This window comes from Hyla sarda, chromosome 9 (assembly GCF_029499605.1).
Source record: "Hyla sarda isolate aHylSar1 chromosome 9, aHylSar1.hap1, whole genome shotgun sequence".
In the NCBI taxonomy this organism is placed as follows: Eukaryota; Metazoa; Chordata; class Amphibia; order Anura; family Hylidae; genus Hyla; species Hyla sarda.
In genome coordinates this window covers 175,114,350-175,137,562 of record NC_079197.1, presented here as the reverse complement: position 1 = coordinate 175,137,562, position 23,213 = coordinate 175,114,350, and the positions used below count along the sequence as shown (strand labels likewise).

General features: G+C 42.5%; 1 protein-coding gene across 1 annotated transcript; it reads left to right on the top strand.

Annotated features, from left to right (window-relative positions):
* Window positions 1-7,673: 7,673 nt before the first annotated feature.
* CHMP1B (charged multivesicular body protein 1B) lies at window positions 7,674-22,332 on the top strand. The gene is made up of 8 exons (XM_056540876.1): window positions 7,674-7,888; window positions 17,049-17,146; window positions 17,239-17,385; window positions 17,515-17,583; window positions 17,672-17,779; window positions 18,518-18,561; window positions 20,078-20,150; window positions 21,387-22,332. Exons 1-8 carry the CDS (start codon window positions 7,873-7,875, stop codon window positions 21,429-21,431), a joined length of 600 nt encoding a protein of 199 aa, XP_056396851.1. The 5' UTR covers window positions 7,674-7,872; the 3' UTR covers window positions 21,432-22,332.
* Window positions 22,333-23,213: the final 881 nt, after the last annotated feature.

The following is a 23,213-nucleotide window of genomic DNA, read 5'->3' as shown; positions in this document are numbered from 1 at the left end:
AAATAATTACTTATTGAAATTGGATAACAGATGAATGTTATTGTCAGGTTACTATCATACGGCATTTTCGCAAGTCCCACGAGTGATGCTCAGCTGAGTATTGCAATCTTCGCTTCCGCATGTCAAGGGTCCAATGGGGTCAGTGGATGCCATTGTTTAGGGGGCGGCACTCACTGCAAGTTGTTTGTCAAGCATGTTCGTATTCTTGTTAATTCTTTAGCAATCCGTCCATTATATCCAGTCATTCCCTTAGCATTAAGCCTGCTGCACCGGCGTCACATCATGGTGTGCCAGCATACGTGGTTAGATAATAGGGGTGCTGGGGAGCCAGTACCTACATGCGCTATACCCCCATTCCATAGTCGGTAACGCACAATGCATTTCAGTCATTGGTCATAAGGTTGTTGCACGTGTTAATAGCGCTGTGTTCTCATTATGAGTTTTGCCCTCTATTTTTCAGGTGTACTCCTACGCGGCAGTATATGGCATAACTCAGACTGCTTAGATAGGTCACAGGATAGTAGGGAACAGGAGTTAGTAAGAGGTTCAATTAGGTAGGCTCGCTATACGATTGAGCACCGACTACAACTACCATAATACTGCTCCTATATACAAGAATATAACTACTATAATACTGCTCCTATATACAAGAATATAACTACTATAATACTGCTCCTATATACAAGAATATAACTACTATAATACTGCCCCTATATACAAGAATATAACTACTATAATACTGCTCCTATGTACAAGAATATAACTACTATAATACTGCTCCTATATACAAGAATATAACTACTATAATACTGCTCCTATATTTAATAATATAGCTACTATAATACTGCTCCTATATACAAGAATATAACTACTATAATACTGCTCCTATATACAAGAATATAACTACTATAATACTGCTCCTATATACAAGAATATAACTACTATAATACTGCTCCTATATACAAGAATATAACTACTATAATACTGCTCCCATATACAAGAATATAACTACTATAATACTGCTCGTATATACAAGAATATAACTACTATAATACTGCTCCTATATACAAGAATATATCTACTATAATACTGCTCCTATATACAAGAATATAACTACTATAATACTGCTCCTATATACAAGAATATAACTACTATAATACTGCCCTTATGTACAAGAATATAACTACTATAATACTGACTCCTATATACAAGAATATAACTACTATAATACTGCTCCTATATATAAGAATATATCTACTATAATACTGCTCCTATATACAAGAATATATCTACTATAATACTGCTCATATATACAAGAATATAACTACTATAATACTGCTCCTATATACAAGAATATAACTACTATAATACTGCTCCTATATACAAGAATATAACTACTATAATACTGCCTCCTATATACAAGAATATAACTACTATAATACTGCTCCTATATACAAGAATATAACTATTATAATACTGTCTCCTATATACAAGAATATAACTACTATAATACTGCTTCTATATACAAGAATATAACTACTATAATACTGCTCCTATATACAAGAATATAACTACTATAATACTGCCTCCTATATACAAGAATATAACTACTATAATACTGCCCCTATATACAAGAATATAACTACTATAATACTGCTCCTATATACAAGAATATAACTACTATAATACTGCTTCTATATACAAGAATATAAATACTATAATACTGCCTCCTATATACAAGAATATAACTACTATAATACTGCTCCTATATACAAGAATATAACTACTATAATACTGCTCCTATATACAAGAATATAACTACTATAATACTGCCTCCTATATACAAGAATATAACTACTATAATACTGCCCCTATATACAAGAATATAACTACTATAATACTGCTCCTATATACAAGAATATAACTACTATAATACTGCTTCTATATACAAGAATATAAATACTATAATACTGCCTCCTATATACAAGAATATAACTACTATAATACTGCTCCTATATACAAGAATATAACTACTATAATACTGCTCCTATATACAAGAATATAACTACTATAATACTGCTCCTATATACAAGAATATAACTACTATAATACTGCTCCTATATACAAGAATATAACTACTATAATACTGCTCCTATATACAAGAATATAACTACTATAATACTGCTCCTATATACAAGAATATAACTACTATAATACTGCTCCTATATACAAGAATATAACTACTATAATACTGCTCCTATATACAAGAATATAACTACTATAATACTGCCCCTATATACAAGAATATACTATAATACTGCCCCTATATACAAGAATATAACTACTATAATACTGCTCCTATATATACAAGAATATATCTACTATAATACTGCTCTTATATACAAGAATATAACTACTATAATACTGCTCCTATATACAAGAATATATCTACTATAATACTGCCTCCTATATACATGAATATAACTACTATAATACTGCTCCTATATACAAGAATATAACTACTATAATACTGCCCCTATATACAAGAATATACTATAATACTGCCCCTATATACAAGAATATAACTACTATAATACTGCTCCTATATATACAAGAATATATCTACTATAATACTGCTCTTATATACAAGAATATAACTACTATAATACTGCTCCTATATACAAGAATATATCTACTATAATACTGATCCTATATACAAGAATATAACTACTATAATACTGCTCCTATATATACAAGAATATATCTACTATAATACTGCTCTTATATACAAGAATATAACTACTATAATACTGCTCCTATATACAAGAATATATCTACTATAATACTGATCCTATATACAAGAATACAACTACTATAATACTACCTACTATATACAAGAATATAACTACTATAATACTGCTCCTATATACAAGAATATAACTACTATAATACTGCTCCTATATACAAGAATATAACTACTATAATACTGCCCCTATATACAAGAATATAACTACTATAATACTGCTCCTATATACAAGAATATAACTACTATAATACTGCTCCTATATACAAGAATATATCTACTATAATACTGCTCCTATATACAAGAATATAACTACTATAATACTGCTCCTATATACAAGAATATATCTACTATAATACTGCTCCTATATACAAGAATATAACTACTATAATACTGCTCCTATATACAAGAATATATCTACTATAATACTGCTCCTATATACAAGAATATAACTACTAAAATACTGCTCCTATATACAAGAATATAACTACTATAATACTGCTCCTATATACAAGAATATATCTACTATAATACTGCCTCTGTGTACAATATAATGTGAGGATAATATGAGTTGCAGTATTTTTCCTGTAGGTATGGGTGATGGTTTATTTATGTAGTGTTGCCTCTTGCAGATGTGATACAAAAAGGAAACAAATGCAGGACTTTTTTGCCTTCTTTATGCAGGACTTTTTTGCCTTCTTTATGTATTAAGGTTTTGTGCTTTTGCCTTTGGCTGTCCGGGCATGCTGGGAGCATAGGCGTGCGCACAGGGTGTGCCGAGTGTGCCTGGGCACACCCTAATAAAGCCCAGGGGGGGATCCGCGGCCACCACTAAGCAGCCCGCAGGGGGCCCCCGTCACATTCGGGACATCCCTCTGTCCCAAAAGATCTTTTCGGGACACAAAGATGTCTCGTTTACCTTTCTGCGGAGGCCCCCGCGTTAACTTTAAAAACGCAGGGGCCGCCGGGAGGTATCGCAAGCAGGGACGTCACTGACGTCCCGTACGTGCACCCATAGCAACGGAGGAGCGGCGCATCGTGGAGGAGGATGCGCGCCAGCCGGAATGGTAAGTCTCTAGCACCAGCTGGCAGCACGTCATCCTCTGGTCCCGGGACCTACTGCTATGGTCTATAGGCCATAACAGTGGATCGTGACCTCGGACCGGTGGTCGGAACACTGAAGTGGGGGCAGTACACAGACATACAGCCTCCAGCCATACACTGTATATGGCTGAAGGCTGTATGTCTATGAGGGAACTATACTGCACCTAATGTGGGGGGAACTATACTGCACCTAATGTGGGGGAACTATACTGCACCTAATGTGGGGGAACTATAGTGCACCTAATGTGGGGGGAACTATAGTGCACCTAATGTGGGGGGGAACTATAGTGCACCTAATGTGGGGGGGAACTATAGTGCACCTAATGTGGGGGAACTATACTGCACCTAATGTGGGGGGAACTATACTGCACCTAATGTGGGGGGAACTATACTGCACCTAATGTGGGGGAACTATACTGCACCTAATGTGGGGGAACTACACTGCACCTAATGTGGGGGAACTACACTGCACCTAATGTGGGGGGAACTGTACTGCACCTAATGGGGGAGAACTGTACTGCACCTAATGGGGGAGAACTATACTGCACCTAATGTGGGGGGAACTGTACTGCACCTAATGGGGGAGAACTATACTGCACCTAATGGGGGGGGGGGAACTATACTGCACCTAATGTGGGGGATCTATACTGCACCTAATGTGGGGGAACTATACTGCACCTAATGTGGGGGAACTATACTGCACCTAATGTGGGGAACTATACTGCACCTAATGTGGGGGGGAACTGTACTGCACCTAATGTGGGGGGAACTGTACTGCACCTAATGTGGGGGGAACTGTACTGCACCTAATGTGGGGGGAACTGTACTGCACCTAATGTGGGGGGAACTGTACTGCACCTAATGTGGGGGGGAACTGTACTGCACCTAATGTGGGGGAAACTGTACTGCCAACCTAACGTGGGGGGGACTGTTCTGCCAACCTAATGTGGGGGGAACTGTACTGCCAACCTAATGTGTGTGTGTGTGGGGGGGGGGGGGGACTATACTGCCAACCAAATGTGGGGGGAACTGTACTGGCAACCTAATGTGGGGGGACTTATACTGCACCTATATGAGTGCAGGTCTGTTTATGTATGTGTGCATGCAAGCAAGAGTGTATGTGTGTATATGTATATGTGTATGTGTATGTATATGTGTATGTGCGTGCATGTATATGTGTATGTGTGTATATGTATATGTGTATGTGCGTGTATGTATATGTGTATGTGTGTATATGTATATGTGTATGTGCGTGCGTGTATGTATATGTGTATGTATATGTGTATGTGTATATGTGTATGTGTATATGTGTGTATATGTATATGTGTATGTGTATGTATATGTGTATGTGTATGTGCGTGCATGTATATGTGTATGTGTGTATATGTATATGTGTATGTGCGTGTATGTATATGTGTATGTGTGTATATGTATATGTGTATGTGCGTGCGTGTATGTATATGTGTATGTATGTGTATGTGTATATGTGTGTATATGTATATGTGTATGTGTATGTGCGTGCGTGTATGTATATGTGTATGTATATGTGTATGTGTATATGTGTATGTATATGTGTATGTGTATGTGCGTGCGTGTGTGTATATGTGTATGTGCGTGCGTGTATGTGTATGTGTATGTATATGTGTATGTGTGTATATGTATATGTGTGTATATGTCTATGTGTATGTATATGTGTATGTGTATGTGCGTGCATGTATATGTGTATGTGTGTATATGTGTATGTATGTATATGTGTATGTGTGTATATGTATATGTGTATGTGTGTATATGTATATGTATGTATATGTGTATGTGTGTATATGTATATGTATGTATATGTGTATGTGCGTGTATGTATATGTGTATGTGTGTATATGTGTATGTGTATGTGTGTATATGTGTATGTGTATGTGTGTATATGTATATGTGTGTATATGTATATGTGTGTATATGTATATGTGTAGATATCTATACGCACGCGCGCGGCATGAGTTTGTGCTTTAGGGTGCACACCCTAATGCAATAGGCTGCGCACGCCTATGGCTGGGAGTTGTAGTTTTGCAACAGCTGTAGGCACCCTGGTTGGAAAATATTGACTCTGGATAATGGTGTCACGGCTGATAACAGAGAGCAATAGATTGTGTGGTGGCAGATGGGAGGATACTAATGCTGGGCGAGGGGTTAAATGCTGTATTCTTGATAGGCCTATTGCCAGCCTTCCCAAGAGCAATAGGTGATGCAGAAATAAAGGATTGTCCACAACCGCTGCTAACTGAAAACTTGCAGGAACATTTACTGAAGAATTTCTGTACATGTAGCAATAGTAACAGTCCAGATAACAGTCTCTATAGATATAGCTGAGCAGCGATTGACAGTCGGTTGGGATCAGATAAGATCAATTTAGCTTCTTAAGGATTATATAGCAGAGATCCACTGGATTTAGGGGAGATATTAGGTCCAGTGATCTTGCGGTGAGTAGCGGGGGAATTGCTTAAAGGGGTAGTCCAGTGGTGAAAAACTTATCCCCTATCCTAAGGATAGGGGATAAGTTTGAGATTGCGGGGGTCCGACCGCTGGGGCCCCCCGCGATCTCTCTGTACGGGGCCCCGGCTCTCCGCCGAGATAGCGGGTGTCGACCCCCACATGAGGCGGCGGCCGACACGCCCCCTCAATACATCTCTATGGCAGAGCCGGAGATTGCCGAAGGCAGCGCTTCGGCTCTGCCATAGAGTTGTATTGAGGGGGCGTGTCGGCCGCCGCTTCGTGCGGAGGTCGACACGCCCCCTTCCCGCGGGCTGTCGGGGCTCCGTACAGGAGATCGCAGGGGGCCCCAGCGGTCGGACCCCCCGCGATCTGCAACTTATCCCCTATCCTTAGGATAGGGGATAAGTTGCTCACCACTGAATCACCACTGGACTACTCCTTTAATATATCCGCTATGTTATAGGTCGAGGCCGCAAGGCTTTGGCCTAGTAAATCGTCTTGTAAGCTGCGGAGGTCCTACCTCTTCCAGAATCAGCAACCAAAGAGAGGGATCAAGATGGCGCAGGTCCCTTATATGGGCGGGGGCCGGACGATTTGGATTGGTCCACAACAACTGTCACTCACCGTTACATTGCATTGTGGGTGAACACGTCACGGAAACCTCCAAAGGTCCTGTAGCAAAACCATAGAGTTCTAACCTAATCACGTGACTCGCAGGTCCTGCTACGCTCAGAACAGGTAGATAACTAAATATATACATATTTATACTTATATCTATATTAATAAGAACTGCTATATAGTCATTGACTAAGTGAGAGGTGACAAGGGGAAAACTACAAAAGAGGGACCCCGACGTCCTAGGGACTCTGACTATAGGGACCTCTATATAGGTAACCTATACAATGCGGTACCGGGACACCACAATTGTATTCTCCTTTCAGTTTTTCACAATTTCCAAAATTGCTTGCTGTCAGTGAATGGAACTTGCCCCCTCAATGATGGGAGTTGTTGTGTGGCAACAGCTGGAGGCACCCTGGTTGGGTAGCACTGGTTTATAAGCAGAACAAGGCTGAGGCCGCTCCTCTGTCTTTCCATTCAGTGACAGCAAGCAGAGAAGGTAGACAGGCTGAGCTGTATTTATGGGGAAACTCACCTAGTGGGCGGAGACATGTAAATGTATCAATTAGTAATGTTTACTCTGGCCCCACCCCCTTTCCCCCTAGTGACAGACCGCGCCCCCCGAGCGTGACTACCCGGTCACAAGACTCTGACGCTATAGAGCCAGCGCCTGCGTCATCGTCACGCCCTTCTCCCTGGCCCCGCCTCTCGATACCCAGAGCGGAGTCCTACTGGCTGAGAGGCCGGTGACGTCACGTAACAACAGGAAGCGGAGAGGTCCAATATACCGGAAGAACCCGGAAGAGTTTACAGCTTGTGAGACGGGACCGGGAGACACCGGAGATTGAAGAGACGGATCCAACATGTCCAGCATGGAGAGTATCCTTATCCTGTGGGGGTGAGCGCTGACCGAGGGTAGTGCTGTCAGAGCCGCGTAGTCAGCTGCCCCTAACCTTGTAACTGCCCCCTCTATCTACTCCGGTAACTGCCCCCTCTATCTACTCCGGTAACTGCCCCCTCTGTCTACTCCGGTAACTGCCCCCTCTATCTACTCCGGTAACTGCCCCCTCTATCTACTCCGGTAACTGCCCCCTCTATCTACTCCGGTAACTGCCCCCTCTATCTACTCCGGTAACTGCCCCCTCTATCTTCTCCGGTAACTGCCCCCTCTATCTACTCCGGTAACTGCCCCCTCTATCTTCTCCGGTAACTGCCCCCTCTATCTACTCCGGTAACTGCCCCCTCTATCTACTCCGGTAACTGCCCCCTCTGTCTACTCCGGTAACTGCCCCCTCTGTCTACTCCGGTAACTGCCCCCTCTATCTACTCCGGTAACTGCCCCCTCTATCTACTCCGGTAACTGCCCCCTCTATCTACTCCGGTAACTGCCCCCTCTGTCTACTCCGGTAACTGCCCCCTCTGTCTACTCCGGTAACTGCCCCCTCTGTCTACTCCGGTAACTGCCCCCTCTGTCTACTCCGGTAACTGCCCCCTCTGTCTACTCCGGTAACTGCCCCCTCTGTCTACTCCGGTAACTGCCCCCTCTATCTACTCCGGTAACTGCCCCCTCTATCTACTCCGGTAACTGCCCCCTCTATCTACTCCGGTAACTGCCCCCTCTATCTACTCCGGTAACTGCCCCCTCTATCTACTCCGGTAACTGCCCCCTCTATCTACTCCGGTAACTGCCCCCTCTATCTACTCCATTAACTGCCCCCTCTATCTACTCCATTAACTGCCCCCTCTATCTACTCCAGTAACTGCCCCCCTCTATCTACTCCAGTAACTGCCCCCCTCTATCTACTCCAGTAACTGCCCCCTCTATCTACTCCAGTAACTGCCCCCTCTATCTACTCCAGTAACTGCCCCCTCTATCTACTCCAGTAACTGCCCCCTCTATCTACTCCAGTAACTGCCCCCTCTATCTACTCCAGTAACTGCCCCCTCTATCTACTCTATTAACTGCCCCCTCTATCTACTCTAGTAACTGCCCCCTCTATCTACTCCGGTAACTGCCCCCTCTATCTACTCCGGTAACTGCCCCCCCCTCTATCTACTCCGGTAACTGACATGACCGCCCATCATCCTGCAGAGGTCACATGACCGCCCATCATCCTGCAGAGGTCACATGACCGCCCATCATCCTGCAGAGGTCACATGACCGCCCATCATCCTGCAGAGGTCACATGACCGCCCATCATCCTGCAGAGGTCACATGACCGCCCATCATCCTGCAGAGGTCACATGACCGCCCATCATCCTGCAGAGGTCACATGACCGCCCATCATCCTGCAGAGGTCACATGACCGCCCATCATCCTGCAGAGGTCACATGACCGCCCATCATCCTGCAGAGGTCACATGACCGCCCATCATCCTGCAGAGGTCACATGACCGCCCATCATCCTGCAGAGGTCACATGACCATATTCGTGTCCTGTTCTTCGGAGCCCCCATACTTATACCCCTCTCTGGAACCAAGGGCAATAATAATAATAATAATAATAATTGATGTGACGGGGCAGTTACCTGCTCTTAGTGCCCCCATCATTGTCATTGTATGGAGTCCTGTTGGATAGTGACCCCCACGGGGAATAGACACCCAGTTGCCATAGAAACCATCAGCTCCTGTGCAACCACGTCATTGGGGTGACCCCTAAGCATGGGGCACCTATGTAGTTCTTCCTCCTCTGATCTGTATAAACTGTCCTGGCATGCTGGGAGTTGTAGTTTTTGTAGGATTATCTTTCTTGGTTTAGCAATGTTGTTGATACCAGGGAGCAATAGATTGTATTTCCCTGCACAGTGTGGAGGACTACAAGTACCAGGCTTCCCAGGAGGACGCTCATCTGACCCTTTAGATACAAACCCTCAGCTGTGATTAGTGAGAGGAGACATTCTCAGCCTCCGGCTGTACACAAGGATGTCTGCGTTCACTTACAGCAAGCAGAGGTCTTAGAATGCTTACACTTCACTTACATAGGACTGCCTGGCCCTGGATACAGTGCACATATAGATACAGCCCTGGATACAGTGTATCACACTCTCCCCTGAATACATGGTAGTTATAGCTACAGATACCAGTGTTTCCCAACCAGGGTGCCTCCAGCTGTTGCAAAACTACAACTCCCAGCATGCCCAGGTGAAGATGTGATTTGTGGTCTGTAAGAAGGCGACAATCTCTACAGCAGTGTTTCCCAACCAGGGTGTCTCCAGCTGTTGCAAAACTACAACCCCTAGCATGCTGGGAGTTGTAGTTTTGCAACAGCTGGAGGCACCCTGGTTGGGAAACACTGCTCTATACAATGTATCTCACTGTCCTCTGGATACATTATAGATACAATGTATCACACTGTCCTCTGGATACATTATAGATACAATGTATCACACTGGCCTCTGGATACATTATAGATACAACGTATCACACTATCCTCTGGATACATTATAGATACAACGTATCACACTGTCCTCTGGATACATTATAGATACAATGTATCACACTGTCCTCTGGATACATTATAGATACAATGTATCACACTGTCCTCTGGATACATTTTAGATACAATGTATCACACTATCCTCTGGTCATGTTATTAGATACAATGTATCACACTGTCCTCTGAATACATTGCAGATATAGATACAGTCCTCTATACAATATATATCACACTGTCATTTGGGTATATTTTAGATACATTGTATCACACTGTCCTCTGGATACATTATAGATACAATGTATCACACTGTCCTCTGGATACATTATAGATACAATGTATCACACTGTCCTCTGGATACATTATAGATACAATGTATCACACTGTCCTCTGGATACATTATAGATACAGTCCTCTATACAATATATATCCCACTGTCATCGTGTATATTTTAGATACATTGTATCACTTTCTCCTATGTTTATAGATACATTTTATTTATAACATGAGGGAGATTGTATAAACATAGGAGAGAGTGATACACTGTATCTATAATATACCAGGATGACGGTGGGATATATTGTATAGAGCAGTGGTCTTCAACCTGCGGACCTCCAGATGTTGCAAAACTACAACTCCCAGCATGCCCGGACAGCCAACGGCTGTCCGGGCATGATGGGAGTTGTAGTTTTGCAACATCTGGAGGTCCGCAGGTTGAAGACCACTGGTATAGAGGACTGTATCTATATCTACAATGTATTCAGAGAACAATGTGATACATTGTATCTATAATGTATCCAGAGGATAGTGTGATACATTGTATCTAGAGATGAGCGAACTTACAGTAAATTCGATTCGTCACGAACTTCTCAGCTCGGCAGTTGATGACTTATCCTGCATAAATTAGTTCAGCTTTCAGGGGCTCCGGTGGGCTGGAAAAGGTGGATAAATTCCTAGGAGACTCTTTCCTAGGACTGTATCCACCTTTTCCAGCCCACTGGAGCACCTGAAAGCTGAACTAATTTATGCAGGAAAAGTCAGCAACCGCCGAGCTGAGAAGTTCGTGACTAATCGAATTTACTGTAAGTTCGCTCATCTCTAATTGTATCTATAATGTAGCCAGGGGACATTGTGATACATTGTATCTATTTTAGAAAACAATCTCCCGGAGGTTCCGGGGTAAATAATGTCAACACAAACTGAGGAATAAACCCTCAGTATCCCCAAACTAGGAACCCCCCCCCCCCACTTAAATTTAAAAATAAACTTTATTAGACTCCGTAGGTATTTAACCCAAAATAGTGCAAACTTATTTAAAAACAGTGTTCTTCCGATATGGTGCTGCTGCACTGATTGACAGGTTAAAGGGGTTATCCAGGAAAAAACTTTTTTATATATATATCAACTGGCTCCAGAAAGTTAAACAGATTTGTAAATTACTTCTATTAAAAAATCTTAATCCTTTCAGTACTTATGAGCTTCTGAAGTTAAGGTTGTTCTTTTCTGTCTAAGTGCTCTCTGATGACACGTGTCTCGAGAACTGTCCAGTTTAGAAGCAAATCCCCATAGCAAACCTCTTCTAAACTGGGCGGTTCCCGAGACACGCGTTATCAGAGAGCACTTAGACAGGAAAGAACAACCTAAACTTCAGAAGCTCATAAGTACTGAAAGGATTAAGATTTTTTAATAGAAGTAATTTACAAATCTGTTTAAATTTCTGGAGCCAGTTGATATATAAAAAAAAAAAGTTTTTTTTTTCCTGGATAACCCCTTTAAAGAGTTCACATCGCTCCCTTTTCACACGTATGACACGCAATGTATGTGTTTGTATATTCACAGCGGTCATGAGAAGGAGGGATATACACTCAATTGTTGGGCTACACACACTCCACGTTTTTGCTATACATTTCCCGTATATGGCTTCAAGTTAAAAACCGTATAGAACTGTATAGAAAACCGTATGCATTGACTTAACATTAAACCGTATGTCAAACGCATCATCCGGTTTAGTCCGTTTTGCATCTCATACGGTTTTGTCCTATTTTTTTTCCCCGTACCCAAAACTGTAGTCTACCATGTTTTTTGGTCGGGGTGAAAAACTGTATTAAACCGTATCTTTTTTTTTTTTTTTTTTTTTAACATGGGAGTCAATGGGAACTGTACAGAACTGTATGTGCGTACGGTTCCATACGTTTTTTGACTTTGCACAGTTTTTTTTTTTTTGGGGGGGAATTTCAATCAAACAAGTGAAACTTTATTCAAAATGGGGTGAAAAGTTAACGTATATGTTCTTTTCTTAAAAAAACAGATGCAACCGGACATCATTTTTCAAAACGTATATATATGGGTTAAAATTTGTACACTCTTTTTGATACAGTTTAGTCCGGTTTTGAGGAATCAGTTTTTCATCAAAAACCTGATACAGGAACTGTATTGCAAAAACGTGGTGTGAATGCGCCCTAAGCTATGCTATTTTAATCTTCAGAGTGTTACTCCGAACTTACACTAGTGCAGTGGTCTCCAACCTGCGGACCTCCAGATGTTGCAAAACTACAACTCCCAGCATGCCCGGACAGCCGTTGGCTGTCCGGGCATGCTGGGAGTTGTAGTTTTGCAACATCTGGAGGTCCGCAGGTTGGAGACCACTGCACTAGAGCATATGGTAACAATTGAGTGTATATCCCTCCGCTGTGAATATACAGACACATACATTACGTGTCATACGTGTGAAAAGGGAGCGATGTGAACTCTAACCTGTCAATCAGCGCAGCAGCACCATATCGGAAGAACACTGTGTCTTTAAATAAGTTTGCACTATTTTGGATTAAATACTCTACAGAGTCTAATAAAGGTTATTTTTAAATTTAAGTAGAGGGTATATTAGTTTGGGGATATTATCCTGAGGGTTTATCCCCCAGTTTGTGTTGACACATTGTATCTATTAACATATCCAGAGGAGAGTGGGATACATTGTATCTATAATGTAACAAAGAACGAGAGATTGTATCTATAACATAGGAGAGTGGGATACATTGTATAGAGCAGCCAACGGTTGTCCGGGCATGCTGGGAGTTGTAGTTTTGCAACAGCTGGAGGCACACTGGTTGGAAAACACTGGTATAGAGGACTGTATCTATATCTACAATGTATCCAGGGGAGAGTGTGATACATTGTATCTAACGTAACTAGAGGACAGTGTGATACAATCTCTCATGTTATAAATACAATGTATCACACTGTCCTCATGTTACATTAGATACAATGTATCACACTGTCCTCATGTTACATTAGATACAATGTATCACACTGTCCTCATGTTGCATTAGATACAATGTATCACACTGTCCTCGTGTTACATTAGATACAATGTATCACACTGTCCTCGTGTTACGTTAGATACAATGTATCACACTGTCATGTTACGTTAGATACAATAAATTACACTGTCCTCATGTTACGTTAGATACAATGTATCACACTGTCCTCGTGTTACGTTAGATACAATGTATCACACTGTCCTCGTGTTACGTTAGATACAATGTATCACACTGTCCTCGTGTTACGTTAGATACAATGTATCACACTGTCCTCGTGTTACGTTAGATACAATGTATCACACTGTCCTCGTGTTACGTTAGATACAATGTATCACACTGTCCTAGTGTTACGTTAGATACAATGTATCACACTGTCCTCGTGTTACGTTAGATACAATGTATCACACTGTCCTCGTGTTACGTTAGATACAATGTATCACACTGTCCTCGTGTTACGTTAGATACAATGTATCACACTGTCCTCGTGTTACGTTAGATACAATGTATCACACTCGCCGCTGGTTACAGGTTAGATACAATGTATCCCATTCTCCTCTGGTTACAGGTTAGATACAATGTATCCCATTCTCCTCTAGTTAGTTTATATATACCATCCTGTATACGTTGTATCACACTCTCATGGATTGTTGTATCGCTCTGGATTATGGGGTGCGGTCAGGACACAGGTCGGGGTTCACATATTTCCTGGTGTGAGGTCATGTGATGTAGACATCAGGCGGGGCCGGGCAGACTGCAGACACCGGCAGAGCAGGGTTATCCAGTTATTAATAGCGAGGGACACGGTGATCTGGCGCTCAGGGATCCCTTGTTGTTGTGATTCTGGTAACCCTTACACTGCCAGTGTATAACGTCATCTCCTGAAATGGCGCTGAGTGACTGATCAGTTGTTGGATCACACAATCCTAATGCAGTGTTTCCTAATCTGGGTGCCTCCAGCTGTTGCAAAACTACAACTCCCACTATGCCCGTACAGCTAAAGGCTGAAGGCATGCTGGGAGTTGTAGTTTGGCAACAGCTGGAGGCACCCTGATTGGGGAACGCTGCTAAACAGGACTATCGCAATGAATTCCTACTAAGAACCGCAACCATGATTGTTATTTAGTATTCTGATGTGATAACACTATAAAAGAAGCACTCCGGGGAAAAATATAAATATAATATTTGCTTATATAATGCTACATAGGTTATTATTAGAGAATATTTTAGAGGTTCTTGTGCATACCTGTTTTAGCTGAATTAGTCAGGCACGGGGCATGTCAGCCATACTGATCGCAATTCCTAATGATTTCCTAATCCTGACTACATTTCCCATGAATCCTCTGGCTTGGCAGAGAGAGAGGGGGTGGTGTCTGATCACTGCACCTGGTCATCTAATTAGGCTGCTGGTTAGACAACACCACAATGTAACTCCAAGTCACTGACACTTGTGTGAAATCCCACTGTCCACTCAGGAAGAACACTGATTGACAATCAATTTCAGGAATTGAAGGAACAATGCCCAGCAGAGAACCCAGTAAAGTAACAATACAGTGGTAGAGAACCCCCCCCCCCCCCCCCCCCCCACCACACACAGTGACTCCCCAGTAACCCACCAAACCTCCGACGCGTTTCGCCCAGCGGGGATTTGTCCAGGAGTCTATACTGGATGGCCACTTTGCCCTTACATATATTATTATATTTCCTTCTATGCACTTTGCTATTTATGATTTTGGTATACATAAAATTGCTATAACATTATATGGTATTTAATTTGGATTGATTTTATATATTTTTTTTTGCTTTATTTATCTCTTATTGGTTAGTTTGTGAAATGGTGATACCACGGGACTCTCTACATTGAATACCTTCATGTGTACACCCCCCTTTTCTTTGGTTGGTGTTCGTTTTGCGGTTACGTGAGGCACTGCATGCATTGGTCTTTTTTCTTACAGTAGAGAAGTCATACATTTTTGTTAATTGGCACATTTAAACTTGCTTTTTTTTTTTTTTTCTTTTTTTTTATTCTAATCTAAATTTAGTAGGAGTCCGAGTCGGTGCATTATTTGCCGACTCAGACTCCAGGTACCCAAAATTTGGTCCGACGCCTCGACTCTGCACTGGTGGTATGAGGGCCCAACATCCACAGGTGGGGGTTGTGCTTACAGCCCAACACTGTGCAGGACGTTTGGCATTTGCCAGAGAACACCAAGATGGCAAATTCACCACTGGTGCCCTGTGCTCTTCACAGATGAAAGCAGGTTCACACTGAGCACATGTGAGAGATGTGACAGAGTCTGGAGACGCCATGGAGAAGGTTCTGCTGCCTGCAACATCCTCCGGCATGACCGGTTTGGCGGTGGGTCAGTAATGGTGTGGGGTGGAATTTCTTTGGGGGGCTGCACAGCCCTCCATGTACTTGCCAGAGGTAGCCTGACTGCCATTAGCTACCAGGATGAGATCCTCAGACCCCTTGTGAGACCATAAGCTGGTGCGGTTGGCCCTGGGTTCCTCCTAATACAAGACAATGCTAGACCTCATGTGTCTGGAGTGTGTCCGCAGTTCCTACAAGAGGAAGGCATTGATGCTATGGACTGGCCGCCCGTTCCCCTGAATCCGATTGAGCACATCTAGGACGTCTCGCTCCATCCACCACAGACTGTCCAGGAGTTGGCGGATGCTTTAGTCCAGGTCTGGGAGGACATCCCTCAGGAGACCATCCTCCACCTCATCAGGAGCATGCCCAGGCGTTGTAGGGAGGTCATACGGGCACGTGGAGGCCACACACACTACTGAGCCTCATTGGGACTTGTATTAAGGACATTACATAAAGTTGGATCAGCCTGTAGTGGGGTTTTCCACTGTGATTTTGAGTGTGACTCCATATCCAGACCTCCAGGGGTTGATACATTTGATTTCCATTGATAATTTTTGTGGGATTTTGTTGTCAGCGAATTCAACTATGTAAACACGAAAGTATTTCATACGATTAGTTCATTCATTTAGATCTACGATGTGTTATCCTAGTGTTCACTTAATTTTTTTGAGCAGTGTATTATCACAATGTTGGTGTTTTCTGAAGATTCTAAGTCCGGGCATGCTGGGAGTTGTAGTTTGGCAACAGTGGGAGGCACCCTGGTTGGGAAACACTGTTAATCTGATCATCCAATAACAATCCGCTCAGCGTCCTGATATAAACAATGGTATCATGACGTGTTTGGCGCACTGGGTTTCGCCAGCTGCTCAGGCTGTGATGTCATCTCCGGTTTATTTTCCCTTAACCCTTTGATCAGAAAATTTGTTTAACCTAAAGTTCGCAGCTAAGGAACTGAACCGGAACGCCAAAAAATGCGAAAAAGAAGAGAAGGCCGAGAAGGCAAAAATAAAGAAGGTGAGGAGCGCCGCCATGTCGGGAAGGGTCCACGGCGTCCGCTCCGTATATAGCGCACTCCTCACCTGTCCCATCTCTCTCCTGTTCTCCAGGCCATACAGAAGGGAAATACAGAGATCGCACGGATACACGCGGAGAACGCCATCCGGCAGAAGAATCAGGGCATCAACTTCCTGCGCATGAGCGCCCGGGTGGATGCGGTGGCAGCGCGGGTACAGACGGCCGTCACCATGGGCAAGGTTGGTGGCATTGGATTTGAGCTTATAAATGGTTAATGGAGAAAATGCAAAAATCTGTGGACTATAAAGTCGTCTTCTGAATTATTGGTGACGCGGTTTTGTAGGTTTTCACTTGTTTTTATGTTTCAGGTGACAAAGTCGATGGCGGGTGTGGTGAAGTCTATGGACGCCACGCTGAAGAGTATGAACCTGGAGAAGGTGAGCTGTGTGCTTATATGTATAGTGTGTGTTGTATACAGGACGTTTCCCCTCCTCCTCTATCACTGACCATCTTCTCCGTCCGCAGATCTCCGCTCTTATGGATAAGTTTGAGCACCAGTTTGAGACGCTCGATGTTCAGACGCAGCAGATGGAAGATACAATGAGCAACACGACGACGCTGACAACACCGCAGGTAGGATTTTAGAATATATATATATATATATATATATATATATATATATATATATATATATATATGCTTGTGGCACAGGTGGAGAGGTGGGCGTGCTGTCGGTGAGCGGCTCATAGTTCAGCTTTTGATATTATATATATATATATAATATATTAATATTAATATATCAAAAGCTGAACTATGAGCCACTCACCGACAGCACGCCCACCTCTCCACCTGTGCCACAAGCCGACCGATACCGCTTCCGGCTGGGTGCTTGTACAAGAAGAACAACAAGGTCCGGCACTAGAGCGGTTGCAGGTAAAAACGATTTGTTGCTTTATTGAAGATATCGCAGTACAAAGCTGGAAGTCTGACGCGTTTTGCAAGAATGCTTAATCGTAGGCTCATTCGCAATAATACGATTAAGCATTATTGCGAAACGCGTCAGACTTCCAGCTTTATACTGCGATATCTTCAATAAAGCAACAAATCGTTTTTACCTGCAACCGCTCTAGTGCCGGACCTTGTTGTTCTTCATATAAAATATATTAAAAAAAAAAATGTTAAAATTATTTATATATATCTCTATCTATATCTATCAATCACTACAAATAATGGTAAAAACTGAATGGTAAAGGTAGATAGAGATGAGATAGATAAATTATTTATAAATCTAAACAGCATACTGGGAGTTGTAGTTTCACAACAGCTGGAGGCACGCTGATTAGTTGCTCATTCAGATTTTTCCTCTTGCAGAATCAAGTGGACAGTTTGTTACAAGAGATGGCGGACGAAGCCGGGTGAGTGATTATTACAGCCTAAAAATTTACATATATAATGTACACACACACACAGCAGTCCCTCCAGTTACAATGGTCGCCCTGGGACCGATTAATATTGTATGTTGAGACCATTGTATGTTGAGACCATAACTCTATGGAAACTTGGTAATTGGTTCTGAAGCCCCAAAATGTCATCCAAAAATAGGAAAAAGTGAGGATTAAAGATAAATAAGTAGATAAGTAATATAGATAAAGCAAATCCTTACATATAAAAGTAATAAAGATCTGCTGGAAGCTGTAATCACTGTCTATTCCAGTGTTTCCCAAAGAGGGTACCTCCAGCTGTTGCAAAACTACAACTCCCAGCATGCCCGGACAGCCGAAGGCTGTCCGGGCATGCTGGGAGTTGTAGTTTTGTAACAGCTGGAGGAACCCTCTTTGGGAAACACTGATCTATGTAGAGGACAGAAGCTTCTTCAAGGTCCTGTACAGAACATGCAATGTCCTAAAAATAGTAAAAATGGAGCCGCCCTCACCTGGTGTCCAAAGGAGCAGCTAACCCTGGCACAGGTAAAGAGTACAGAACATGTAATACCTCCCTGTACTGTAGGGGGTGCTACCAGACACCAGTCAGTGCATACACTTCAGTAATACAGGTAAAGAGTACAGAACATGTAATACCTCCCTGTACTGTAGGGGGCGCTACCAGACACCAGTCAGTGCATACACTTCAGTAATACAGGTAAAGAGTACAGAACATGTAATACCTCCCTGTACTGTAGGGGGCGCTACCAGACACCAGTCAGTGCATACACTTTAGTAATACAGGTAAAGAGTACAGAACATGTAATACCTCCCTGTACTGTAGGGGGCGCTACCAGACACCAGTCAGTGCATACACTTAAGGAATACAGGGGTTTTACCAGTGAAATGTCCATTCTGATTGGTCGGTTCTTCCCGCCATTGACGCGTTTTGCAGATTCCATAGCATTTTATGTTGTCTGGTTTCAAGTTACAATGGTCCAGAAAAGACCATTGTATGTTGAAACCATTGTAAGTTGAAGGATCAGTGTGTGTGTGTATGTGTATATATGTATATGTATATATATATATATATATATATATATATATATATATATATATATATATATATATATATATATATGTATGTATGTATGTATGTATGTATGTGTGTGTGTGTATTATAGTGATATAACCTCCGGAGACATTGTATCACATGTGACTGATATCAGCCGCTCCTCTTATAACGTTACAGTATTAATATAATATTTGGGCAGTGGGTCACTGGCCTTTTAGAGTTTCTTAAGGGCTAATAAACATATCTGAATAGACACTGGTCTCCTCAGGTTGTGTGTGGTTCTGCACCTCAGTTTTATTCATTGGAATAGGAGGAGTTGTAATTCCACACACAACCTGAGGACAGGTGTGATGCTGTTTTTGCTGGGTCCAACATATTACAGAATCTTCTTGCTCAGGGTTTGCATCTTGTTACTTTTTTTTTATTTTTTTTTAGCCTTGACTTGAACATGGAGCTTCCTCAAGGGCAGACCGGATCTGTGGGAACTAGTGTCGCTTCTACAGAACAGGTAAATTTATATACTCAGTGTACGAGAATATGAGAGTATAATACAGGATATAACTCAGGATCAGTACAGGATAAGTAATGTAATGTATGTACACAGTGACCTCACCAGCAGAATAGTGAGTACAGCTCTGGAGTATAATACAGGATATAACTCAGGATCAGTACAGGATAAGTAATGTATGTACACAGTGACCTCACCAGCAGAATAGTGAGTACAGCTCTGGAGTATAATACAGGATATAACTCAGGATCAGTACAGGATAAGTAATGTAATGTATGTACACAGTGATATCACCAGCAGAATAGCGAGTACAGCTCTGGAGTATAATACAGGATATAACTCAGGATCAGTACAGGATAAGTAATGTAATGTATGTACACAGTGACCCCACCAGGAGAATAGTGAGTACAGCTCTGGAGTATAATACAGGATATAACTCAGGATCAGTACAGGATAAGTAATGTAATGTATGTACACAGTGACCTCACCAGCAGAATAGTGAGTACAGCTCTGGAGTATAATACAGGATATAACTCAGGATCAGTACAGGATAAGTAATGTAATGTATGTACACAGTGACCTCACCAGCAGAATAGTGAGTACAGCTCTGGAGTATAATACAGAATATAACTCAGGATCAGTACAGGATAAGTAATGTAATGTATGTACACACAGACCTCTCCAGCAGAATAGTGAGTATAGCTCTGGAGTATAATACAGGATATAACTCAGGATCAGTACAGGATAAGTAATGTAATGTATATACACAGTGACCTCACCAGCAGAATAGTGAGTACAGCTCTGGAGTATAATACAGGATATAACTCAGGATCCGTACAGGATAAGTAATGTATATACACAGTGACCTCACCAGCAGAATGGTGAGTACAGCTCTGGAGTATAATACAGGATATAACTCAGGATCAGTACAGGATAAGTAATGTAATGTATGTACACAGTGACCTCACCAGCAGAATAGTGAGTACAGCTGTGGAGTATAATACAGGATATAACTCAGGATCAGTACAGGATAAGTAATGTATGTACACAGTGACCCCACCAGCAGAATAGTGAGTACAGCTCTGGAGAATAATACAGGATATAACTCAGGATCAGTACAGGATAAGTAATGTAATGTATGTACACAGTGACCCCACCAGCAGAATAGTGAGTGCAGTCCTGTATATGATTTGCTGTATTATATTATGCTGACCTTCTATGTGTTCTCTCTTGCAGGATGAACTTTCGCAGAGACTCGCACGTCTTCGTGATCAGATGTAAGAGTCGCGGCCTCCACGGTATTTTTTTGCGCCATCCTCCTGTATATACGTGTTACATACCCGGATGCATTTCTTTGCATAAATCTAATCAACATCCAAGACGCTTTTCTCCTGGTGGCCTACTGGATCCTACAACCTCATACACAGGACTGTGGTGCTCACAGACAGCAGGGGGCGCAGCGCTCATTAAGCCCCATCTAAGTCTATTAATTATTATATTTTTAAATTTGTCTCTGTTTGATTAAAAAAACTATCTAAGCCTTTTTCCCTGGTCGTGTGGAAAATGTATGTGCCTGAACACTAAAGGAACACAACTGTGACTCTAGAGGAGACCGATACTGCTGTGCTCCGATGGGGGTAGTAGTTTTATCTGTTAGCACCGCTCCGATGAGCGCGGTTCCCGAGGATTGAATCCTCTGGATGCCTTCAGCTATTGCAAAACTACAAATTCCAGCATGCCCGGACAGCCAACGGCTGTCCGGGCATGCTGGGAATTGTAGTTTTGCAATAGCTGGAGGCTGTTGGTATATATCATATCAGATTCCGGTTGCTTATTTTTTGTCTTGTTACTCACCACTGCCCCCGAGAGATCTGTTTGGTACTGCAGGGGCATATGATTCTGATCTTTTCACGCTCTTTGATGTGTGACTGATCTGCTCCGGTTCTGCTGTGTGTGTTACGTTTGTGACTGTTCAGATCTGATATTGGGTGATTTGCTTTACTCTGTCCATTGGTGCCCGGTTCTGGTTGGTGCGGCGTCTTCACGTAGGGTATCTCCTCCACCATCTATCGGCTGGGTGCTGCTATTGTATTTATTTTGCATCTCATTGTCTCTGATCCAGTGTCCTGAGTCGCCTTCTCTTGTTGGCGGCCATGATGCTTTTAATAAACAGTTTTCTTTACGTGTGGTTGATGCTTCATCTTTATTCCCATCAAATATTGCTGATTCTAGTCTATTACCGGGTGGGACCTCTTTTTGCCTTCAGAGTCGCAGCTATTGGTCATGGCTTACATCCCGGAAATTGTTTCGCAAAGAACATCGGCCAACGTGGACAGGAACGCTTCTCCTGAACAGCCCTTTCTACTTCACCCCCTATTGGATTAAGATCTGGGGACTTGGAAGGCCAGGGAAGCAAGAAAAACTCATGTGTTTCTGGACCCAGTCCATGATTATATAACCCTTGAGATAAGCCCTACTGTCCAAAGGTCCATCCACAGGTGTCAGGAGCCAGAGTGCGCTAAGAAAACATTTCCTTCCACCATTACATCTCCACTAGCCTGAACTGTCAAGAAGGGTCATCCAGATCTGGATCCATCTGACCAGGACATGTTCCTCTATAGTAATCTGGATCCACCTGACCAGGCCATGTTTCTCTATAGAGATCTGGATCCATCTGATCAGGCCATGTTTCTCTATAGAGATCTGGATCCCTCTGACCAGGCCATGTTTCTCTACAGAGATCTGGATCCATCTGACCAGGACATATTTCTATACAGAGATCTGGATCCATCTGACCAGGCCATGTTTCTCTATAGAGATCTGGATCCATCTGACCAGGCCATGTTTCTCTATAGAGATCTGGATCCCTCTGACCAGGCCATGTTTCTCTACAGAGATCTGGATCCATCTGACCAGGACATATTTCTATACAGAGATCTGGATCCATCTGACCAGGCCATGTTTCTCTATAGAGATCTGGATCCATCTGACCAGGCCATGTTTCTCTATAGAGATCTGGATCCATCTGATCAGGCCATGTTTCTCTATAGAGATCTGGATCCC

What these genes read in the sequence shown, in the direction of transcription:
- CHMP1B (XM_056540876.1), top strand. An exon ending in AGAAGGCAAAAATAAAGAAG is followed by an intron (nt 17,147 to 17,238) that starts GTGAGGAGCGCC and finishes CCTGTTCTCCAG; the next exon opens with GCCATACAGAAGGGAAATAC. An exon ending in AGAGTATGAACCTGGAGAAG is followed by an intron (nt 17,584 to 17,671) that starts GTGAGCTGTGTG and finishes CTCCGTCCGCAG; the next exon opens with ATCTCCGCTCTTATGGATAA.